Source organism: Jatropha curcas, chromosome 7, assembly GCF_041381405.1.
Source record: "Jatropha curcas cultivar XTBG-Jc1 chromosome 7, XTBG_Jcur_1.0, whole genome shotgun sequence".
Taxonomy (NCBI): domain Eukaryota; kingdom Viridiplantae; phylum Streptophyta; class Magnoliopsida; order Malpighiales; family Euphorbiaceae; genus Jatropha; species Jatropha curcas.
Window position 1 is genome coordinate 23,525,911 of NC_143157.1, and position 20,663 is coordinate 23,546,573.

Below are 20,663 nucleotides of genomic sequence, written 5' to 3' on the forward strand. Positions count from 1 at the left end.
TTGTTTCAAATCCTAATCATTTGCACTCCTTCACACGTACTTATCCACACACATTCTCATTCCTAACCAACTTTACAATTTAAAAAACATAAAAAAATTTAATCAATTCAAGGATTACACTATTTTACTATTCTCTACAGCAAAAGGTGGAGCGTGAAGGTTCTCCGTTTTGTATTTATTTGCCATTACATCTAAAATTATATTAACATTATATTTCGAATTTAAAAATTAGTAATCTTTTTTGTTAAATGGAAAATTTTGATAAACAAAATCTTTTTTTTTAAAACAAATAAGTTAATGAATAAAAGCCAATTTTTAGAATGAAGAAGAAACTCTAATTTTTATTGAGAATAGAATGGAAAGCCCTAATCAAACTTAAGACAGCAACGTGGCACCATTTCAATTTATATTATCTAATATCACATGTAGGAGGTGAGATTAGATATGTGCGTTTCTCTTTGATCATCATTTTCCATTCTAACGTTTAAATTAATTTGTATCTACACCAATAGAGATTTACTAATCTCACATTTGAAATTTTTACCGTTATATCCGTGTTATTTTCTACTTTTGATTTTTGTTATTCTATGATATAATGAAAATTACAATATCTAAATATGTATGCATTTGTTATTTAATTATCCTAAGAAGAACAAAAAAAAGCATATCATAATTGTTTGTTTCATCAATTCATATGTATTTCAAGAACTTAGCAATTTTAAAAATTTTTATTAGTAAAATTTAAGAACGTGCTTCTCTACTTCGAATAAAATTACAGTTGGAATTTTTATTAGTTATCAGCTACTAATTTAAATATTTATCAAATACTTTTAGTTTAACTGTTAGATATAATTAATTAGCTATCTAATGCATGAATAACCAAATGTTTGAATTTTTTTTAATTTTTCTAATTTTAATTTCTGGCTCCGCTCACCGTCCCCATAGCAGTGATATACTAAAGAATAGGATGCTAGAAGTTTTTTCTTACTTTTATTAATTCCAAATGTACCACATAGAAGTGTTTTTTTTTTTTTTTTTTTTTTTAAATTTTTTAAACTAACATTGAAGTAGTTGTGGGTGTTTTTGATTTGTTTCCTGTATTATATTAAATGAAATAAATTGTAGGTGAGTATTTTGTGTTGGCCAGTTGTTTGTATGAGTAATTGAGTAGACATGATCTTTTCTTGGACAAAAGTGGAGGTAGTTGGCAAGTGGCAAGTGGCAAGTGAAGTGTCTAACTAGATACATTCCCATTTTAAGAACCTACAGCTTTCCTGTTTAATATATTGGATTTTCTTTTTTATTCTTTTTAAAATTCATAGAGAGCTTATGTTATTATGAAACTCATATTGGAAGGGTTCTACAAATTTCATTGAAAAAGTGCTTACAAAATGATAATCATTTGTTTCTCAATTACCCAGATTGATATTTTCTCATTTTATGAAGATTGAAAACTTTACTTTTTAAGTTATGGGGAGAAGAGTATCTCGTCATTTGAACATCAAAGAAACAAAAATTTAAGCTAAATGTGATGATTTTCTATTTATTAAGTTGGTTAAGGCTGAATTAGATCATTTTGTTTAAGTGTGCATTCTTTTGATTAGCTATTTTTCAATCTTGATCCATCTAGTCAAAATTTTCATATATATATATATATATATTGGTAATATAACCACCGGTATTCGAAAACCCATTGGACTCTAATTACATCTGGTTCCAGTACTGCAATGCTCATATAAGAGGCGATTCATCCAACGTGGTACTTTCCATGTCTAAGATTCAAATTTGAGATTTTCAAGAGAAGGAGCTTCAATCACTTTATCTCATTCAACATTAGTAAACTTTTCATATATTTTGCAAAGCTAATTTTTATATAGATTAACTTGCAAAATGTACTTCTATTCAAGATAAAGATATATCTCTAATTAATGCATGATGTAGCAAGTATTTTTCTCCCGTATAGTAGTTAATTTTTAATTTTGTTAAATTTGTTTCATATCTTGTTTTTTCTAAAAGAAAAAGAAAAAGATAGTTTAAATTAGTAAAATTTGAGTGATCCAATCAAATTCTTTTGTTTGGTTTGAAAAATAAAAAAACAAATATTCATAGAATTATAAATTTAATGAAAGTATGGATTTAGTAAATTGGATGAGAGAGAAATTTCACAATATATAGGTGCAGTTTTTTCAATTCCTTGATAAAAAAAAAATCAAAGCATTTAAATTTATTTTTCAATAAATTGAAATTATGAAATCTAAATTCATAAATTTCATATTCCGTCGATTTTATAAAATTTACGGATTTCACACTCAAGTGATTGAAATCGAATCAAGAAAATAAAGAAAAAACTACTAAGGAAGAGGGTATTGTCCAATGTGCACACACCACTTGGTTTAGACCTATAATATGGGAGTGAAAGAGTAAAGAAGAATGATGATTGAATTCCAATTTCTAATTATTATGCAAAAACAATAATCTGACACCCCCACCATCCACCGTAATATGCGCTTACCTTACATTACACACGTATATACATATATTTTGTACCCTTTGGAGACAAGTTTCTAACCTCGTCAAACACCCACATTTGTCCTCCTGCCCATCAAACCATGTCTAGTGCTATTATAAGAAAGCGACTCCTTCCATATGCATACACATTTCTTCTCATTTTACTGTTTTCATCTGCACTTGATTAACAAACCATCAATCCTTATAATCAAGGGCGAAACTATGACAATTAGGGAAGCCAAATGAAAATTTTTAATCTTTTAGGGGACCAAATATAATTTTCTATATTTTTAAAGACTAAAATGTAATTTTTCATAAGATTTAAAAAAAAAAAAAAAAAATTCTTTGAGTGGCCAAGGCCCCTTTCAGCCCCAAAAGAACTCCGTTCTTGCATATAATCTTATGTTTAAGTGCATGCAATCATTAATTTCAAGAGTTAGCCAATTATATATGTGTTTAGCATTGTGTTTATGTGAGCCAGGTAATTAGGGTGCTTCCATGCTTTGACTAATTGTGATTCTAATGTGAAATACGTGAAATTTTCAATTAGAGTTGAGAATTTTATAAGTTAGTGTTTGAGAGTATTGAGACTATACTAATTGAATCATTATAATGCCAACTGGATCTACGTCGTCTCGCTTAATTACTTCTAAAACACTTTTTAATTTTATTTGTATTTTGTAAGCAACTAACGAAATTTCAAACACCGAGTAAAATGCTTTATAGGGTTTAAGACTTAAATTTAATATCTAAATAATCGGTGAATTCTCTTGGATGGAGGTAAAATATAAAAAATGATATAAAATAAAAGTGAAAATGTCTTGAGATTCTAAAAATTGCTTGTTCGGTTTGAACGAAAGAAGTAAAATAATATTTTTTTACACTCTTTCTACTCTATTTTAACTCTATTTTGGAAGAAAAATTTTACTTACCGTATTATTTTATTTTCACTTTTATTTTACTTTCTCCCTCTTCCCAACAATAGCATTAACCAATTTATTCCTTATATTTAAAAAACAATACAAAGATCTTTTATACAATAAATTATTTTATCCTGAATTATTAGCTCTATGACATGTGCTAACCAATAACCATATTTTAAACAGATACCTAAAACCTAATCTTAACTAGGATTTAAATAAATGGAATATAATGTGAATTATTTATAAAACGTGTAATTGCCAATATTTAAAAAGTTAATCATAATCTTTTGAAAACTCCTTTTTTTTTTTTTTTTTTTTTGCACAAGTTACTGATTTGATTATTTTCTTAAAAATATAAAAATATTAATTCTTACCCCATTAGTTTTTAAAATTGTGAATAGCAACTTTAGAATATTATAAATTTCAAATAATTTTAGAACATGTATTATTACAAGGGATTAACATCATTATTAGAACAAATCATGGTGAAGAAAGATCAATATTGGAAATTAGAAACTAAGACTCATTATTTACTATAATCATCAATGATTATGAACTATTAAACTAATGATTCACTTAAATTGGATTAGCAACAATTCAATTTTATTTTGTCAATACCATTTAATTGCTGATTTTCAATAGCATTTGGGTGCAGTTAAAATTTCTTTTTATTACGTAAAAATGATGTCATAATGCTATAAGCTTAAGGTGTGAAAGCTGACAAAAGTGGACAAGCTAACTTAGATTTTGACTCCAGTGAGATAGTAACCATGAAGTACAACTAGCAGACCATGTGGGGCCTTTGAGAGTGAATGTACACATTGCAATAAATTAATATTACTAATGTTAAAAAATATATATAAATCTTATTTTAATTTTCTGTTCATGTCAAATCCAAACACATTATTTATGCACCTTTTTCTTTAATTTTCTTCAAGTCAACCATGTATTTTTTTTTTAATTGTAAAAGAAAATATGTAATCTGGAAATAAATTTAAATTTAAATTTAAATATCTTCTCCTTCATGCCAAAAATAAATCCAGTGAGCTATCCAAGTCTGCTAAATCAAATAAACTCTAACCATTTAAGAGATAGTCAACTGATATGATTTTGGAGATTGACTGAGAGGGTGTGGCGAAGCTTCTGGAAAAAGCATATTGAATGGTCCAAATTTTGGAGTTTTAGAGTAGCTATTTTTCATAAAATTGGGGAATTATTTTTTTTTTCATTTAATTTGCCCTCTTAAAATTTATAATTCCTTTTTTATCCCAGTCACTGATTGTGGTTTATACATCTTTTAAAATGCATGAAGTGACGTGGGATATGTAATTAGTGTATATTCTTCAGTAGAAGAACAAAATCATCAAGAAAAATATATATGTAATTAGTGTATATTAATGCACCCTCGAAATGAAAGTAATGTTCAGATAACACCCTCGCAACAGTGGCTTATTGCAGCTTTAAACCTTTCATCTTGCACCTATATACATATATATATATATCCTTGAAATCCTACAAAACCAACTAAGAATTCCACTTGTTATGATGGAGTAACTTAAATCTGTATAATAGCCAAAAGACCACTTGCAAACCTTTTTAAAGTAAGCTATCCAAAGAGACAAATGGGGATAGAAGAATAATTTAATAAATAACTAACAATAATTCACTCTCATACATTAAAAAAATGCAGAAAGAAATTTTGATATAAAGTTTCTTATTCTTTGAAGATCTTTTAGTGGCTGAGAAAGTGGTCTAGTCACAACATTAAATAATTCAATACATCAATATATTTTTTTTACATAAAAAAATAAAAGTCCACCCCATACTTTTAAGTACGACAAAATGTTCAACCTCTACTTTCTTTTATTTCTCTAAATTCTTTTTTATTCTCAACAACTTCCTAACACTTTTAAATTCATTTTTGGTTTATTATGCCATCATAATAAAAAAAAAATAATCAAACTGTAATTTTAGTCTAATTAAAAATAAATCATTTTATTGCAATTTAAATAAGTAAATTTCTTAAATTTCTATTTTCTTTATTTTACAATTTTTGTCCTCACCCTAGAAGCTTTGTTTTTTTTTTTTAATCATCCGGTATTCAAAATTCATTGGCCCGATTAATCTAGAATCGCACTGAACAGATCCACAAAGGGGCGCAAAGCTCTTCCTCTCAAATGTTTAAAAGAATTTTATACTCATAACTCAAACTCAAGATCTCTAGTTAAGAGAGAAAAAATCTCTACTATCTCATTTAATCCCATCTCTTAAGGGTTGCCAATACATATATATATATATATATATATATATATATATATGATAATTTCTCTAATATCATTGAAGTGTTTGAATTCTTGAATATAGAAAATTGTGCCACAATTTCCACCATAAAGAGAGATTTTGTAGTTTCAACAGAATGATAATAAGTAGTAGTATAAATAAACAAATTGACTAGCTTAGAGTTAGTGGGCTTATGTCTTGTCCACCAAATTGGTCATACCCCTCCTTTGGGTGGGGTTGACATGGATCTTGACCCTCTTTCATGAAACATTCTTTTGGTCATTCTTTGGCCCCCACCTTTCACATTATATTAATTCTACAATTTTTAGCACATTTTTTCTTGAATTTGAAAAGTTGTCTTTTTATGTGTTTTCTTTTTCATAAACCTTATTTCTTTTTTCTACTTGATGTGTCTCACAAATAATAATTACTTCATTTTTCTATGAAATTTATCTTCACCTTGATTTAAAATTATGATTAAATTATTTTAAAAAAGGATTTTCTAAGATTTTTTTAAGGGGGAAATAATTATTTTAAGAAAATATTTTATTTAATGTATACTATATTTTAAATTTAGTGAGTGTATATGTATATATAGTTCAACCATAGATAAATCTATATAGGACTATGCCACTATTATAAAATTTTCTACAAAAGAGTTTTAAAACTTTTACTCTCAATTAGATAAAAGAAAATCTAATTAAACAAGCAATAAAAATAATAATACAAAAGGCAGTTAAAGATAATACATTGGTCTAGTGGCTAAAAAATTTACAAAATTGTAGAATAATAACTAAAATATATAAAAGTTATTCCAAAAAAGAAGTTGCTACCAAACATTATCTATAAATGATATGTTCTAAACCTAATTTAATAGCGTTTTTCAATTAATAACAAAACCAAATAAAATAGCATAGAATTGCTAGCTATGGGGTTCGAACCCATGCGCACTTATGTGCAGAAGATCTTAAGTCTTCCCCCTTAACCTCTCGGGCAAACTAGCGGACGTCACCATGCGTGAAGATTTAACATATTGACACAAGAGTACTAAAATTATACATTAGTGATTGAAATTTATTCTTCTTTTTTACATCAGATACTATTTTTTTATACAAAAAATTATTAAAAGTGGAGCTATCAACTATGAAGTGTAACGTTTATTATTTTCATGTATAATTTTACTGATCTATATATAATAATATTTGTGTTTCATATAGTAAATATTTTGGCAATCATATTAATATGTCCATTTTATGTCATAATTAACTTTTATATGTACTTTTCTAACCATATTAAATAGAGTAATTAACTATAAGTCTTTGAGTATTTGTCAAAATTATTATCACATTCCTGTTATTGACTATTGAATTATTATTTAGTTCTTCGTCTAATAATAAAAATGACATTTTTTGAACAGAAAAATTAAATAGTTTAAAGAGTTTTATTTCAGAGATTACTAAATAGTAGGAATATTTTTTTTTTTAAAGAAAAAAAAATAGTAGTTACAGGCTTGCAGGCCATAAGCCAAGAAATGCATAGCATGATCTAATATTTGCATCATAAATATATAATCTATAATTTTATACTTAAAATTTTTAAAAGAGGAATTATTTGTTTTCATTCAAACAGAAAGAGAGATGTATTATTAATTATTAAAATTTAAAAAAGAGTCTATATAATGATGGAGATATGAAGAGGAAAGAAAATTGGATGGACCTGCTTCTTCTTAGTCCTTACATTTCATTCCCTTTCTTCACTTGTCATCATTGATTTTTAGGGCCAACCCTTCAACTTTCTATTCATAAAAATATTATAGCCTTTATTAAAGAAACACCCTAAAGACTCTTATTCTCTCCTCTCACAGCTTCAATGGACCATATCTCTTTCAATTTCTATAATATTTTTGCAATTTTCAACTATAAATTATAAAAGAAATCTTTCCAATGTAGAAATCTCCAATTTTTTTTTTTTTTTAATTTAGAAGTTCCGTGTTACACAGCAGCTTTTTAAGTAGTTTTTAACGTTTATAATGTTCGGTAATATAGCGTCTGAACTAGTTTTTAAAGATTAAGTTAATATTTTATAAAAGGTCAATCTCTATAACATTTAATTTTTAGCGTTTTTTGAAAAATTACTTAAACAGCTAAATGCTGTTAACAACTGTCAAAATGATTAATTTTAGTGAACAGAGTCTTTTAAGTTACAATGAGAGTTTTTAAGTTATATTGAAGAGTGAAATAAAATATAATTATTATAAAATAAACGAACTAAAATGGTAAAGAATAAGAAACTGCTGACAAGGGAATCATTTCCTTTTTCTTGCAAAACCAGACAGATGCCCTTGTCTCACACTCTCACTTCATTAGCTAACAAAATGCCTTTATTCTCTTCAGCCACATGCTATTTTCCATGGATACCCAATTTGTTTTATTTTATGATATATTCTTTGATTAGATGATTGGATACATTGCTCAATTATATAATGTTTCATGAATTTTTTTTTCTTTACGTATGAAGATTTTCAAAGAGAATGCAGTTCTTCAAATGTGTATTTTTAACATTTTACATCACGAAATAGATATTCTAATTTCAATTTACTAAAAATTAGCCCATACTGAAATTAATTTTTTTAAGATTTTGGACAAAATGATTTAATATATCATTTTATTGTTTTTGAAATTTAATAATTAAAATATATCAAATATAAAAAAAATTAGGATTATAAATTTAGGTTAATTTCAAAGCTTAAAGCCTAGAACAAATCTAAACAATATGCTTGAGAGAGAGAGTGATCCATGTTGACTCTAGCAGTTTGGGCATTTTCTTGACGTAACAGATAATACAATTGGGCTGGGCTCCAAAGTTTTATATTGGGCCAGTATTTGTGTATTCTAATATAAAATCCTTCTTACAGAATTCTCGATTATCTTAGATAGCCCAATTTTGATTATTAAACGACGGCCTGAATTAGATAGACTCTGAACTACGGTCTATGGGCTAGATTGGCCCATATACAAGCTATAATATAATCGCTTCACCTGCCCCTATTCTTCTTACCTTTCCTCAACTGAACAGTAAAAACAGGTTGCATGGATCTTCTCTGCAACGCCTACTCTAATTCCTCCGATGAAGAACCCGAACCCAACCCTAAACCAACATTTAGACCCGAATCCAGAACAGAATATGGAACTGTCTTTTTACCTCCTTCGAAGCGACCCAAACCCGACAACCCGCTAAAGCTTCAAAGTGAAGCTCCACTTCCTGGTAGATACATATCCAAGAGAGAGCGAGCTCTTCTTCGTCAAGCTTCTTCTGCCTCTGATTCGCCGCCGGACCAGAATCCCAATCCATCTCTTTTCACTTCACCTGGTAAATTTATATCTGAACTTATTATTTGTCATTTTCTCTCTGCTTTTTTTTTTTTTTTTTTTTTAAATATTAGTTTAGTTGCTAATTATGTTGATTTAGTGGTGCTTATTTTAGAAGGAAGAAAAAAGATGGAGTTGTGGTAATGACAATAGCTTTGTTAATGCTTTCTTGGAGTTTAGGTCCTTGTATTTGAAGTTGAAGTACTTATTGACTTGTGGGATACAGTAGTTTCAAGTTGAAAAAGAAAATTTATTCTGGTTGTGTTCTATAATTGCTCTAGAAGGTCAAATTATTGGACTCAAATTCTTTCACATATAAAATCAAGTATGTGTTGTTGAAAATGTGAAATGAGTCCTTGAAAAAAGTATAAAAAATAAGTTGCATGGTTGTTCTTGTATTTGGTCCTCTTTGTTCTGTAATAATTGCTTGTATTTTTAAATCACAAAATGAATATAATATAACATGTACATTCAAGTTCTTGTATACACTTGAAGAAATTTCGCTGCTTTAGTTCATGAAGGAGTTTTTTTCTTGTTCTCAGTTTTGGGAAGCATTACAGATTCTAATTTACCCCGTGATATTTTGTCATCATTAAGAAAAGCAAAGGGTCACACACGGCAGAGCCAAATATCTGAAAGGCTTTTTACATCTCTGCATAGCCACACAAAAGCTGTTAATGCTCTCAGTTGGTCACAAAGTCATGGTATGTTCTGTTTAATTGACAATTTCCTTTCGGTTATTATTTATTTGTTTCCCTTGGCTTTGTTGTCATATACAAATGTTGCGTTATTAGTTATGACCTTGGCTGATAGGATGTCTTACATGATGCTTCGACATTTCAAATTTCAAATTACATTTAAGTCTTTTTAGTTTCATGGAAACTTTACAATCATGTTTTACTTTACATATAATAGGCCCTATTGATCTGTTCATTATAGTAAGTCTGCAGCTCATCTTCTTGCGTCTGCTGGGATGGATCATACCATCTGTATATGGAATGTGTGGAGTAGAGATCAGAAGATAGCACGGATATTCAGAGTTCATAATGCTGCAGTGAAAGATGTGAAATGGTCGAAGCATGGATTATCAGTGCTTTCATGTGGATATGACTGCTCATCAAGATTGACTGATGTTGAAAAGGGAATAGAGACTCAGATATTTGAGGAAGATCAGATTGTTGGAGTTATCAAGTTCCATCCAGAGAACTCCAATCTTTTCCTTTCTGGGGGATCAAAGGGCCGCATCAGATTATGGGATATCAGAACAAGAAAGGTGGTCCATGAATATATTCGAGGTCTCGGTCCAGTACTGGACATTGAGTTTTACATTAATGGCAAGCAGTTTATCTCATCTAGTGATGTTAGTGGAGGCAATGTTAGTGAAAATTCTATTATTGTTTGGGATATCTCACGGCAGGTTCCATTGTCCAACCAGGTAAGAGACTTCTTCCCCCATTTCCTCCTTTTCATTTCTAGAGATTCTTAGTTTCAAGTTTTCCTGTCCTCCTTTTGGCCTATTCTTGTGCGTGGCATATATCTTTGTGAAGTTACTACCTTGAAATATTCTACCATACTGGCACTTCTTTTAACTGAGAGAATATGCTTATCTATCCAGTGATAAGGCCTGAAGGCTAAAAGTAGAAACCTCCTTCACTCCCCTCCCCCTTCTGATGCCTTAGATATTGGATTTGACTTGGAACAAATGGACACAACAATATGAACAGTAGCCTTTGTTTTCCCGTGATGCAAGTTTATGTTGTGGGATAAATAACCATATGCTTGTTGGAGGTAACAGTTATACCCTTCAATTCTCTTGTGTGTCTTGGTCAATCTTCGTTTTAGTAATTTTTTGAAAAAAATTATATACTCCCTCCGTCCTGCTTTGTTTGCTTGTTATTCCTTTTTTGGATGTCGCAATATGTTTGCAAGGTTTCTAAATTTGTATATGTAAACAATTATTTTTCCTATAATAACCTTTATAATTGTTCATTAAATGAAGGGCTTTTAGTAATATCTTAATGAGTTATTAAGAGTAAAGAAGGGCAAAATAACTTTTGTTGACTAAATTCTTAATATGCGTGTTTTGTCAAATTATGCAAACAAAATGGGATGGAGGGATTATCATGCTATCATACTGCTTTTTTTTTTTTGGGGGGGGGGGGGGGGGGGGGGGGTTTGGCATCTTGTCTGTACTTAGGGAAGTCCAGAGCGACCAGCCTAGCCTGCTCATGCTGGGCTTCCACTGGGAGCTTTTGTAGGTTCAAGTTTGATTAAGGTTTGCCTTGCCTCCAAGGTAGGTGGTGGACTAGGCTTGGGCTATATTTATTTAGTACAGGACTGGTCTGGCCCACTCAATTAAGATATATTCTGTGATATGTGCATAAAGATACATGACAATGGGGTTATTTTTCCTTCCTTGTGGGATTTACCGTGAATGGGTAGAGAAACCCATTGTTTTCCCCATCAGATGAGAATGGGGCAAAGTTTGACCCCATTATTAGAGATGGCATGGTGGTGGTGATGTAAATCCCCATTCCATTCAATATGTGCATATATAGAACTTATGTTTATTTTTTGTATAATTAATTTTTAGGCATAAGTAACATTGAACAATTACGATGAAAAGAAAAGTGGGAAGAGGTATTGGGTAAATTTTCTCCCTGTTGAAGGGGCTGGTGTTTCCAATGCAGAGAGGGGCCTGGCACAAGAATGAATCCTTGTCGTCACAGTGCCTTGTTGGCATTCCTAATCAGGTCAGTGTTGGTTAAATATCATAGGCAATAATAGTCAAGCCAAGCCCTTGCCAAAGTTCAAAAATCCTGTAGGACTTGTGGCTGGTCCCCTTGAATAGGTCTAATCTTAAAATTGACTTGGGGCTTGCAGTTGCGCATGGTCAATGCTGCTTTTTTCTTAGAATACATTTTGCAAATTACTCATATCTGTATTTATCTTTATACAGAGCATCATGTTGTGAATTTATTTTTTAACATGAATCTGAACGTAAAATTTATATTATAGTGATGAAAATAGTGTCAATTAGCGGTTCAAACTTTTCTTTGATTTAACCTTTTTTGACAGGTTATGATGTTTGAAATTCTTCATGGTTTGTCCAACAAAATTCTTTGCTTCCTTGTAGTATAATGATAACATGGAAAAGAAATGATGATATGATATGAGCCCCATAAGTACTTCCTGTATTCTAAAAATGATATTCTATGTTTCAAAGAATAGAGAGTCAGAGGCTTAGAATAAGAATTCTACGCATGCAGACATCATCCCAAGTTTGGGGGGAAATTTTCTGTATTATGGTATGCTTAAGAAGCTTAAAGAGCATAAATTCATTTACAAGTCATGCTGTTTAATAATACTAACTTGATGAACGATTGATTAGGTTTGATTTATAACATCATGATCCTAGTTCATCTTGTATAGAAACTGGAAAGACCTTTGTGCAATTATTACTATAATTATTTTCTTTTAGTAGTAGGGAACTTCATAAATAATTTTACATTCAGTAGGATGTTTGGAAATTTTATATTTGCAAGACTATTTAGCATTTTTTTTTTTATTTCTTTATGTAAGATTAGATGCATGGTTTGTTCGTAAAAAGAATATCTCTTCTTCATCTTTTACCCTTCCTCATTATTTTCCTTGGGAAAAATGACTATTTTATTCTTGTATTTTGCCAAAATACAGTAGTCTGTCCTTACAATGTTGAAAATATACTAATTATTCCCTATATTTTGTATCCGTTACACTAATTTGTCCTTCTGTCAATTTTTTGTACTTTTTCTGGCAGTACTTATAATACTATTTTTGGAAATATACCATGTTATCCCTGTGTATTATCGAAATTAACTAGTTTATCTCTGCATTTTTTGCAATTTCATTGAAACGTACAAAAATTGATGGAAGGACAGAGAAGTGTATCCGATGTAAAATATAGGAAAAAATTAGTGTATTTTCAAAAATGCAGGGATAAACTGTGTATTTCGGCAAAATACAGGAATGAAATATTAATTTTTCTCTTTTCCTTGAGCATTGATCACCACATGGGTAGACTCTCTTGAGGCATATTTAGTTTTGGTTGAATGCAAGTGTTTTAGGTGTTAGAACCTAGAGTTCTTGCATCACATCATGAACTGTTATTTTGTTGATGATGCTATGCAGTTTTGCATCTCTTTATTGATCTTCTATGCTGTGGGTTTCATAAGCAATTAGTTTACTCAACCCTTGTTGCAAATGCTTATGGATTGTTTAGAGTGGCCGCTGCATACATCGGATTGGAGATGTATATTTTTAAAGGTAAAATAAAAAATAAGCGCTCTTAATTAGTATCAAACTTTAAAATGGAACAAAATTTCCCTGAAATTTCTTAAATAAGACAATCTGGGCCTACCATTAGTAATCAATTTGAAACTTCTTATAATGAGATTTTGTGGTCCTTATGGCAGTTAAGTGATTCTAGCTGGAAAGGAAAGGTGCAACTTTCTGTGGAAAAAATTAATATAGTTAAACAAATTATTAAAAGTTGAAACAGTAAAGAGAGCATTTTTTTGGTTTATTTTCCTATTTTTGGCTTGAAAATGTAGACGAGCTTCATTCTCTCTAGAAAAGCATAACAACTACGTGAACCATGCATTGTTAATCTCTCAAAAATTGCTAATTGAATAACCCTACTATCATATTCCAAATATTGACAATAATGTTCTGCATTTTGAAAGTTTGAGGACTAATTTGGAAACAAAATTTTGGCTTGGGACTGACTTGTACTTTACCCATTTCTTTTTAATATAAACAGGTTTACTGCCCAGTCTATTACCCACGGAGCCTTTTCCCAGATACACCTGTACACAGCCTGAAACTTTTTGTAAAGCTTGAACTTGATACATGCACTTGACTAACTCATCTCTGGGAAAGAGTCCCAGCTTTATCTTTTCCAGTTGGCAACCCACTAAATTGTTCTTTGAGTGTTACTTCTTGACATTTTCACCTTTTCCTTAATGTTTCCCTTGACCTTTTCTTCTATTAGTGGCATGACTAAGGTTCTGTTGAGTTTATATTTTCATTCTTCTTTGTGCTTTAAATCTGTTAATCATAAGGAGATTGAGTTGAGAGTTTTGAATTTTTAAAATCTACTTTTGCAGAAAGGAAATGTCAAAAATGTTCCATCACTTTAAAACTTATATTTCTACATTGAATTGTCATTTACCTTTTTCATGTCTCATTCATTGCATGGTAAAATAAAAGAAGCTGTCTGCTTTATTCTGTCTGATCATGTGAAAATGGAATGTTAATGGGGCGATTTTTTTTTTTTTTTTTTTTTGTGTGGACATTTTAGCTTTGTGGGCCTTTTGACAACATCAAAAGAAATATGTGTTAAATTTACGTAAGCATAACTGAAACGATGCACCTACTGCTTTCATGTCTTGTCAATGATGATAGTCTTGATGATTTTTAGTACGTGTGGAGTGAAATTGATATTTGTTTATTTGGTATGAGTGTACCATTCATAGTTCTGATTTATGTGAAACAGATTGATGAGGTTTAAGAAGGGCCAACTTCAAAAACTTCCAAAGCTAGACACTTTTATGCTTTTGTAATATGTTTACTTTAGTAGCTTGATTGGACTATTAAGTGACATTCGCATGCGTGGTGCTTGTTGACAGTTTTGTTTATGTTGGATAATTTTCAGGTTTTTGTGAGCTACTTAAATACAAACCTGCTCTTATATCCTTTCTAAAGAAGACAAATTTGCTTGAGGGTTGATATAGCGCATAAAACCACAGATTTTTTACACCCTTTACATTGTTTAATGGGCTTTTAGTGACTAGTGGCTTGATATGAATAAATTTGAGTTGTAAAATTTCAATTTCCTTTTAATCTGTTCTAATTTTATTATGCTTGTATTCTCCCTCTGTCAGGTGTACGTGGAAGCCTACACGTGTCCTTGTATAAGGCATCACCCACTGGACCCGTGTTTTGTTGCCCAGTCAAATGGAAATTATATTGCAATCTTCTCCTCAAGTCCCCCATTCAAGTTGGACAAATACAAAAGGTATGAAAGCCATGGAGTATCTGGGTTTCCTGTTAGGTGCAACTTCAGTTTGGATGGTGAGAAGCTTGTATCCGGCTCTTCAGACGGTTCTATATACTTCTATAACTATAGGTCATCAGATCTTATAAGGAAAATAAAGGCATATGAACAGGCCTGTATAGATGTTGTTTTCCATCCAATAATGCCTAATGTAATTGCTTCATGTGGTTGGAATGGAGAGGTATCCGTATTTGAGTGAGAGCTATATAACTCTCCACTTCGTTCTACAACAATTATTGGTTGCTTAAAGCTGTACAAAATAAGCAAAAATTGAAAGGGAAACTTATTGAAAGCGATGTTGTGCAGTTTTATGCTTTTCTGAGTGGAAAAGGAATGAATGAGATTGTACTAAGCCAAATATGCTTGTAGTGTAACGTGCTATTTTTCTGGCTATGAAAAAGATTGGTGTAAATATGCTATTATTACTGAACATTTTTCTTATCTGAAAATAAAGACAGACAGTGAGACAGAAGCAGAAACAGTTAGCCCCATAGTGTAAAGCTATGTGGACGATGCCCTTGTTATGATAATTTCCTTGTCCAATCCAACAAGAAAATGAAGGGTGTCTTGAAGGAGAGCAAATCACATTACTTGTTTGTTATTTACAAATTATACAAATTAATTAGCTCCTTAACTTCCATGATAGCACAAACCATCTTCAGAATGAAAATTTAGTAATTGCAACTTGTTTACAAAGCGGTTCAGCTCATTCTTCGAAAGCATGCATCAGAACATTTTGCTTAAAATGGAGATTTTTCATAAGTCCACAACAAAAAACCAATCTCTTAAACCCTAAATGTAAAAGATGTCCCAGGGATTCAAATCTTCAGAGAAGATGAAGCCTTCTAAGTTAGTTCTAGGCTCACTCCAATCGCCCGAGTCAAAAATAAAACTATTAACATAAGAGGGAAAAAGAAATTAGGTAGGTGCTTTCCGCCCGATTGGTTAGTAACAAGACGAAATTAGACGAAACTAGGTAGGTATTTGAAAAAAAAAAAAATTGCTGGTTATTTAGTCTACATGGCCCTAACCCTAACCCTAACCCTAACCCTAACCCTAACCCATACCCACCATTATGAAACAGTTAGAAAAGATTGGAAAGGTGCGTGGGTGTGGGGGCAAACTGAAAGCTGTGCTTGTGTTGATCCACCTCTCTTTCATGAGCAAAAGACACAAGACATAATTATGCACTTCCCTTTCCATTCTTCATGGGGGTCAATTGTAGAGGGGACAAACACTCCACCTCCCTTTTTAGATGCATTTGCTTCCTTATTTTATGGGTCCTATTTCTTCTAACCCCCTATCTTCCAACTCCACCTCATAAACTACTTCTATATTTATAGGTCAAAATGTGGAGATGCCAATATATTTTTTATTTTATTTTTCAACCAAAAAAAAAAAAAATCTGGACAAACTAACATTCTTCTAACATGAATGGTCCACAACACCTCTCAAAAAAAAAAAAAAAAAAAAATTAAACAATTGTGTCTATTGGAAAATTTGCTAATAATATCCCCCTAATGGGCTAATCCCATTTTAAGTGAGCAACCTATCTTTGCTTATTTACATATTAAATCATAATATTTGTGTGTAAAATATGTTTCAACTTCCATATGAATATGGTCCCTACCTTGCTTGGTCCATGAAGCACCTCCACCCTCTATCTCCAAAATCTAACACATTATATGTCTTCTTTGAATTCAAAGCTCGAATTTAAGTCGAAATAATACTGCAGACCACACAACAGGAAATATTCGTTCCCTTAGCTCGTTAAATTGTTACAAAACAACTGTAATCGAGAAAACTCGAATTTAAGATCTCCTTCTCTTCACACAGATGAAAAAATCAATCAGACTATCATTGATCGGTGAAAAATTAAATTAATTTGAATAGGTAAGAGAATTTAGTCAAAATGATATAATTATTTAAACCCTAATCTATTACTACTATTCCAAACGAGTGTAATGATAATAATCTAAAAGAGTGAAAGATGATGATATATACATGTACTTTGTGGTCAAGCGGGTCTTCGCTCTTCAGGGGACCCACCGGCCAGCCTAACCGGCGACAGGAAACGATGGGCTGAATCGTTAAAACCTAACCTAACCTAACCAGAAACTAATGCATATATTCATTTTTAGGATTGGACATGAACTCAATTTAGTCTATGATGCTTTTAATTTGGTTTCCCACCTTTTAATTTCCTTTTTCTATTTATTATTAAACAAAAAGAGGAATCTAAGACTATGCTTAATTACTAGTTAACGATGGAGAATTCATCTTTTGAAATTATAATTTAAGTCATCTTAATTATGATTTCTTAATTCTTTAGTTGTCTACACTTTTTTAATCATGTAGAAACATAAGGAATCTAAAGTATAGTTATTATTAGCTAATGGTGGATAATTGATCTTGGAATCATAATTGGGGTTAATACACATGGGTTAAAAGCGAAAAATCAAAATCGAATTGATTCAATTTAACTATAGTAAATAAGTTAAATTTATTCAAAAATAAAAATAAATCGACTGAATTAAATTTATTCATTTCAATTCGATTTTAATTTAATTTAAAAGATAAAAATTAGTTTTCGATTTATATAAGGAGGCCATTACTTTCGAAATTTTTGTAAATTATATTTTCAACCCGTAAATTTTTTTTTTTTAAATTTCTTGAAAATATTAATTTTAAATTTCGTAAACAATGTGGGATGAGCTGTTAAATATGATTTGTTTAATTTGTAGTTGTCTGGACTTTTTTGATCCATTAAGTGTGATGGGTTTTCAACTTTTAGATTAATGTTATAATGTTTATCCTCTCAACTTGTAAAAATTCAAATCCTAACCCTAGAAAGTGAACCGACAAACTCATTTAATTGGCATCACCATGTGATTTGTGGGCATTACCAAGTCATACACACACCCAATCTTTCTTTAGGAATTTAATTTAATAAATAAATAAAAGAAAAGCAAAGATTATGATTTTTAAAAAATAAAATAAAAAAATTAATTTACCTATTTAGGAAATATTCCTTAATTGTTGAGTGTGTAGGCCATTGAACACGTTGCTAAGCACTTTATATCTAGGAAAATGTATTATATTTTTATGATGTGCCACAATCCTAAGACAAACTTAAATCATTACAATCTAAGTTTCAAATATTAAGATTAAATTTCTTATCATAATCATATCTTATAAAAGCTACCATCAAAAAATCTTTCCATTTTTCAACTATGTCACCAGTTCTTGCCACCATTGTTTTAGAGACTGAGTCCAGCTAGAATCCAGTTCTTTCTTTCTTTCTTTTCTTTTTTTAATTAATTAATTAATCTAGTACAGTTAGTATATATATAAATAAAAAAATAAAAGGCAAGATTTCATTTCAGCTTTTCCAAGTGACTTTTGCTTTCTTGAACACTGAATAGTATTTTGAATGGTAATCTTTGTTACACCATGCATGGACACATGGTCAACTGAGTTTCCACTTCAACACTATACCTATTACCTTTATTATCTTATGTAAATAAATATTTAATTTATTATATTCTCAGAATAAATGAAAATGAACTGTATTTTTGAGTAAAATTTTTTTTACTACAGAGGAAGATTTAAACCCGAAAAAACTCAATTCCCATGAAGCCAAATAGCACCCACCATTATCAATAATATTTAGCATTTCTCGAATCTTAGGAGAAGGAGAATCTAGTAATTGCATTAATTATTTAATTACGTTAAACAAAAAAATTATTACATTTTACCTAATATATCCTTTTTTTTTCTCATTTGATAATCCTATGTAATTCCTTTTCATACATTCATCAAATTTAAAATCACAATTTCTTGAAAAAGAAAATCTGAAGCATATAAAAATGCAGGTCAATTGTTGGGGGCTATGCATAACAAATAAAGGCTAGCCATAGAGCATATATAAATAATATACCTATAGATAACTTTCTTGCTAGTAATTATAGATATTGTGTAGTGGAGGGCAAGAAAACAATATTCTACAAAGTGAATAATTTGATAATATATATATATATATATTTATATATTTATATTCTAACTCTAGAATTCTGAAATGAGAGTTTATATAGTGACACAATAATTGGAGATTTCCTTTTGTTAGTCACTGCTGCGTACACTACTACTCAATAATTCTAGATTCTTCCACTCCAAGTGGAAATGGAAATGGAAATGGGAAATGACTTAATATAAAGGGATATGATATGAAAGAGTGTCCCTTAAATTCTGGGACACCTGACCGAACATAGTGGATGAATAGTAAGTGGATAAACCTGTACTAACAACTTATCCCCATTAACAAATATTATTATAACAACAACAACAACAGATGAAGAAAAGCACTTGTATATATATATATGCTCAAAAGGGTAAATTTTTTTTTTAAAAAAAACTATTAATCACCATCCATGAAAGTGAAAGAAAGTAACAAATAAAAGAAAGACAAGCATGCATGTTCAAAAGGCCAAAGTTAACGGAAACATTTCTTTTCAGTTGTTGCAAAGGATATATATATCATGGATAAGGACTTCACTTACTCCATAATTTTTATTCAACTTTTGTGTCCCAAATCTTTTTTGCCCTAGCTTGTGGGGTTTTTGCTTTAGAGTTATTCATATACAATGCGATCCGCGAATATGATAATGACACGTCAAAATTATGAAATTATTTAAAAGAGAGGTATGATGTTTTTCTTGAATACGAAACTATTCAAGTCTCAATATGACAATGACACGTTAAAATTATAAAAAAAATATACAAAGAGTAGTAATAGTATGAGACTATTCGGGGTTTGTGACTATCTCTATCCAGTAATAATATGATTTTTAGACTTTAAATGTATGAATTATTTCTTACGAAAGAACATATACCGTGATTTTCGTTAATAAAGATAAAAAAGTTTCTTTTCACCGGGCTTTATTTTGAGTTCTGTTTAAGTATACATATGTGAAAGGACATTAGGGTACGAATCAAGGTACTATAGCAGCAACGGCTGCTTGCATGTGCCCATACATTTCATGTCATTTCAATTTCATCCTTTATTTATAATCATCAATCTTTTTGTGGGTGTCGGCAAAATGTTTGTGAATAAAAGTAATTTGATTTTTATTTTAAATTTCGAAAATTAATTTCTTAATTATTACTTAATCCAAATTAATTTCAAATGTCTACTTTACATATAAGGTGTAGAAACAAAAACCCTATAATGAAAAATTGGAAATAATCATATAAAAGACGTGCTTTGCATTGAAAAGTTGAAAGAAAGAGGAGTGCTAGTGACCCACCAATTGGGCCAATAATCAAAAATCTTAGACATATACAGAGGGGGCCATTAAGCCATCAGATTGTGTTTGGGACATAAGAATTAAGCATTACCATCTTCCAAATTATATATATGCAAAAATTATAAAAGCTATGCACATTTTTCCTGCTTTCAATATGCTTCGTAATATTTGCATATGATTA

General features: G+C 30.3%; 1 protein-coding gene and 1 non-coding gene across 4 annotated transcripts; one reads left to right on the forward strand and one right to left on the reverse strand.

Annotated features, from left to right (window-relative positions):
- Positions 1 to 6,631: 6,631 nt before the first annotated feature.
- Positions 6,632 to 6,714, reverse strand: TRNAL-UAA (transfer RNA leucine (anticodon UAA)). Its single transcript has one exon. It is a non-coding gene; the product is annotated as a tRNA-Leu (tRNA).
- A 2,042-nt stretch (positions 6,715 to 8,756) lies between these two features.
- Positions 8,757 to 15,588, forward strand: LOC105632849 (Transducin/WD40 repeat-like superfamily protein). 3 transcript variants are annotated; one of them, XM_020678928.3, is made up of 5 exons: positions 8,757 to 9,080; positions 9,622 to 9,783; positions 10,030 to 10,514; positions 11,770 to 11,832; positions 15,004 to 15,588. In XM_020678928.3, exons 1-5 carry the CDS (start codon positions 8,801 to 8,803, stop codon positions 15,373 to 15,375), a joined length of 1,362 nt encoding a protein of 453 aa, XP_020534587.1. In that variant the 5' UTR covers positions 8,757 to 8,800; the 3' UTR covers positions 15,376 to 15,588. The 3 variants fall into 3 exon arrangements, with proteins under 3 accessions (XP_020534587.1, XP_089580291.1, XP_012070696.1); XM_089724165.1 differs by having other exon boundaries at positions 12,158 to 15,146; XM_012215306.4 differs by lacking the exon at positions 11,770 to 11,832 and having other exon boundaries at positions 15,004 to 15,534.
- Positions 15,589 to 20,663: the final 5,075 nt, after the last annotated feature.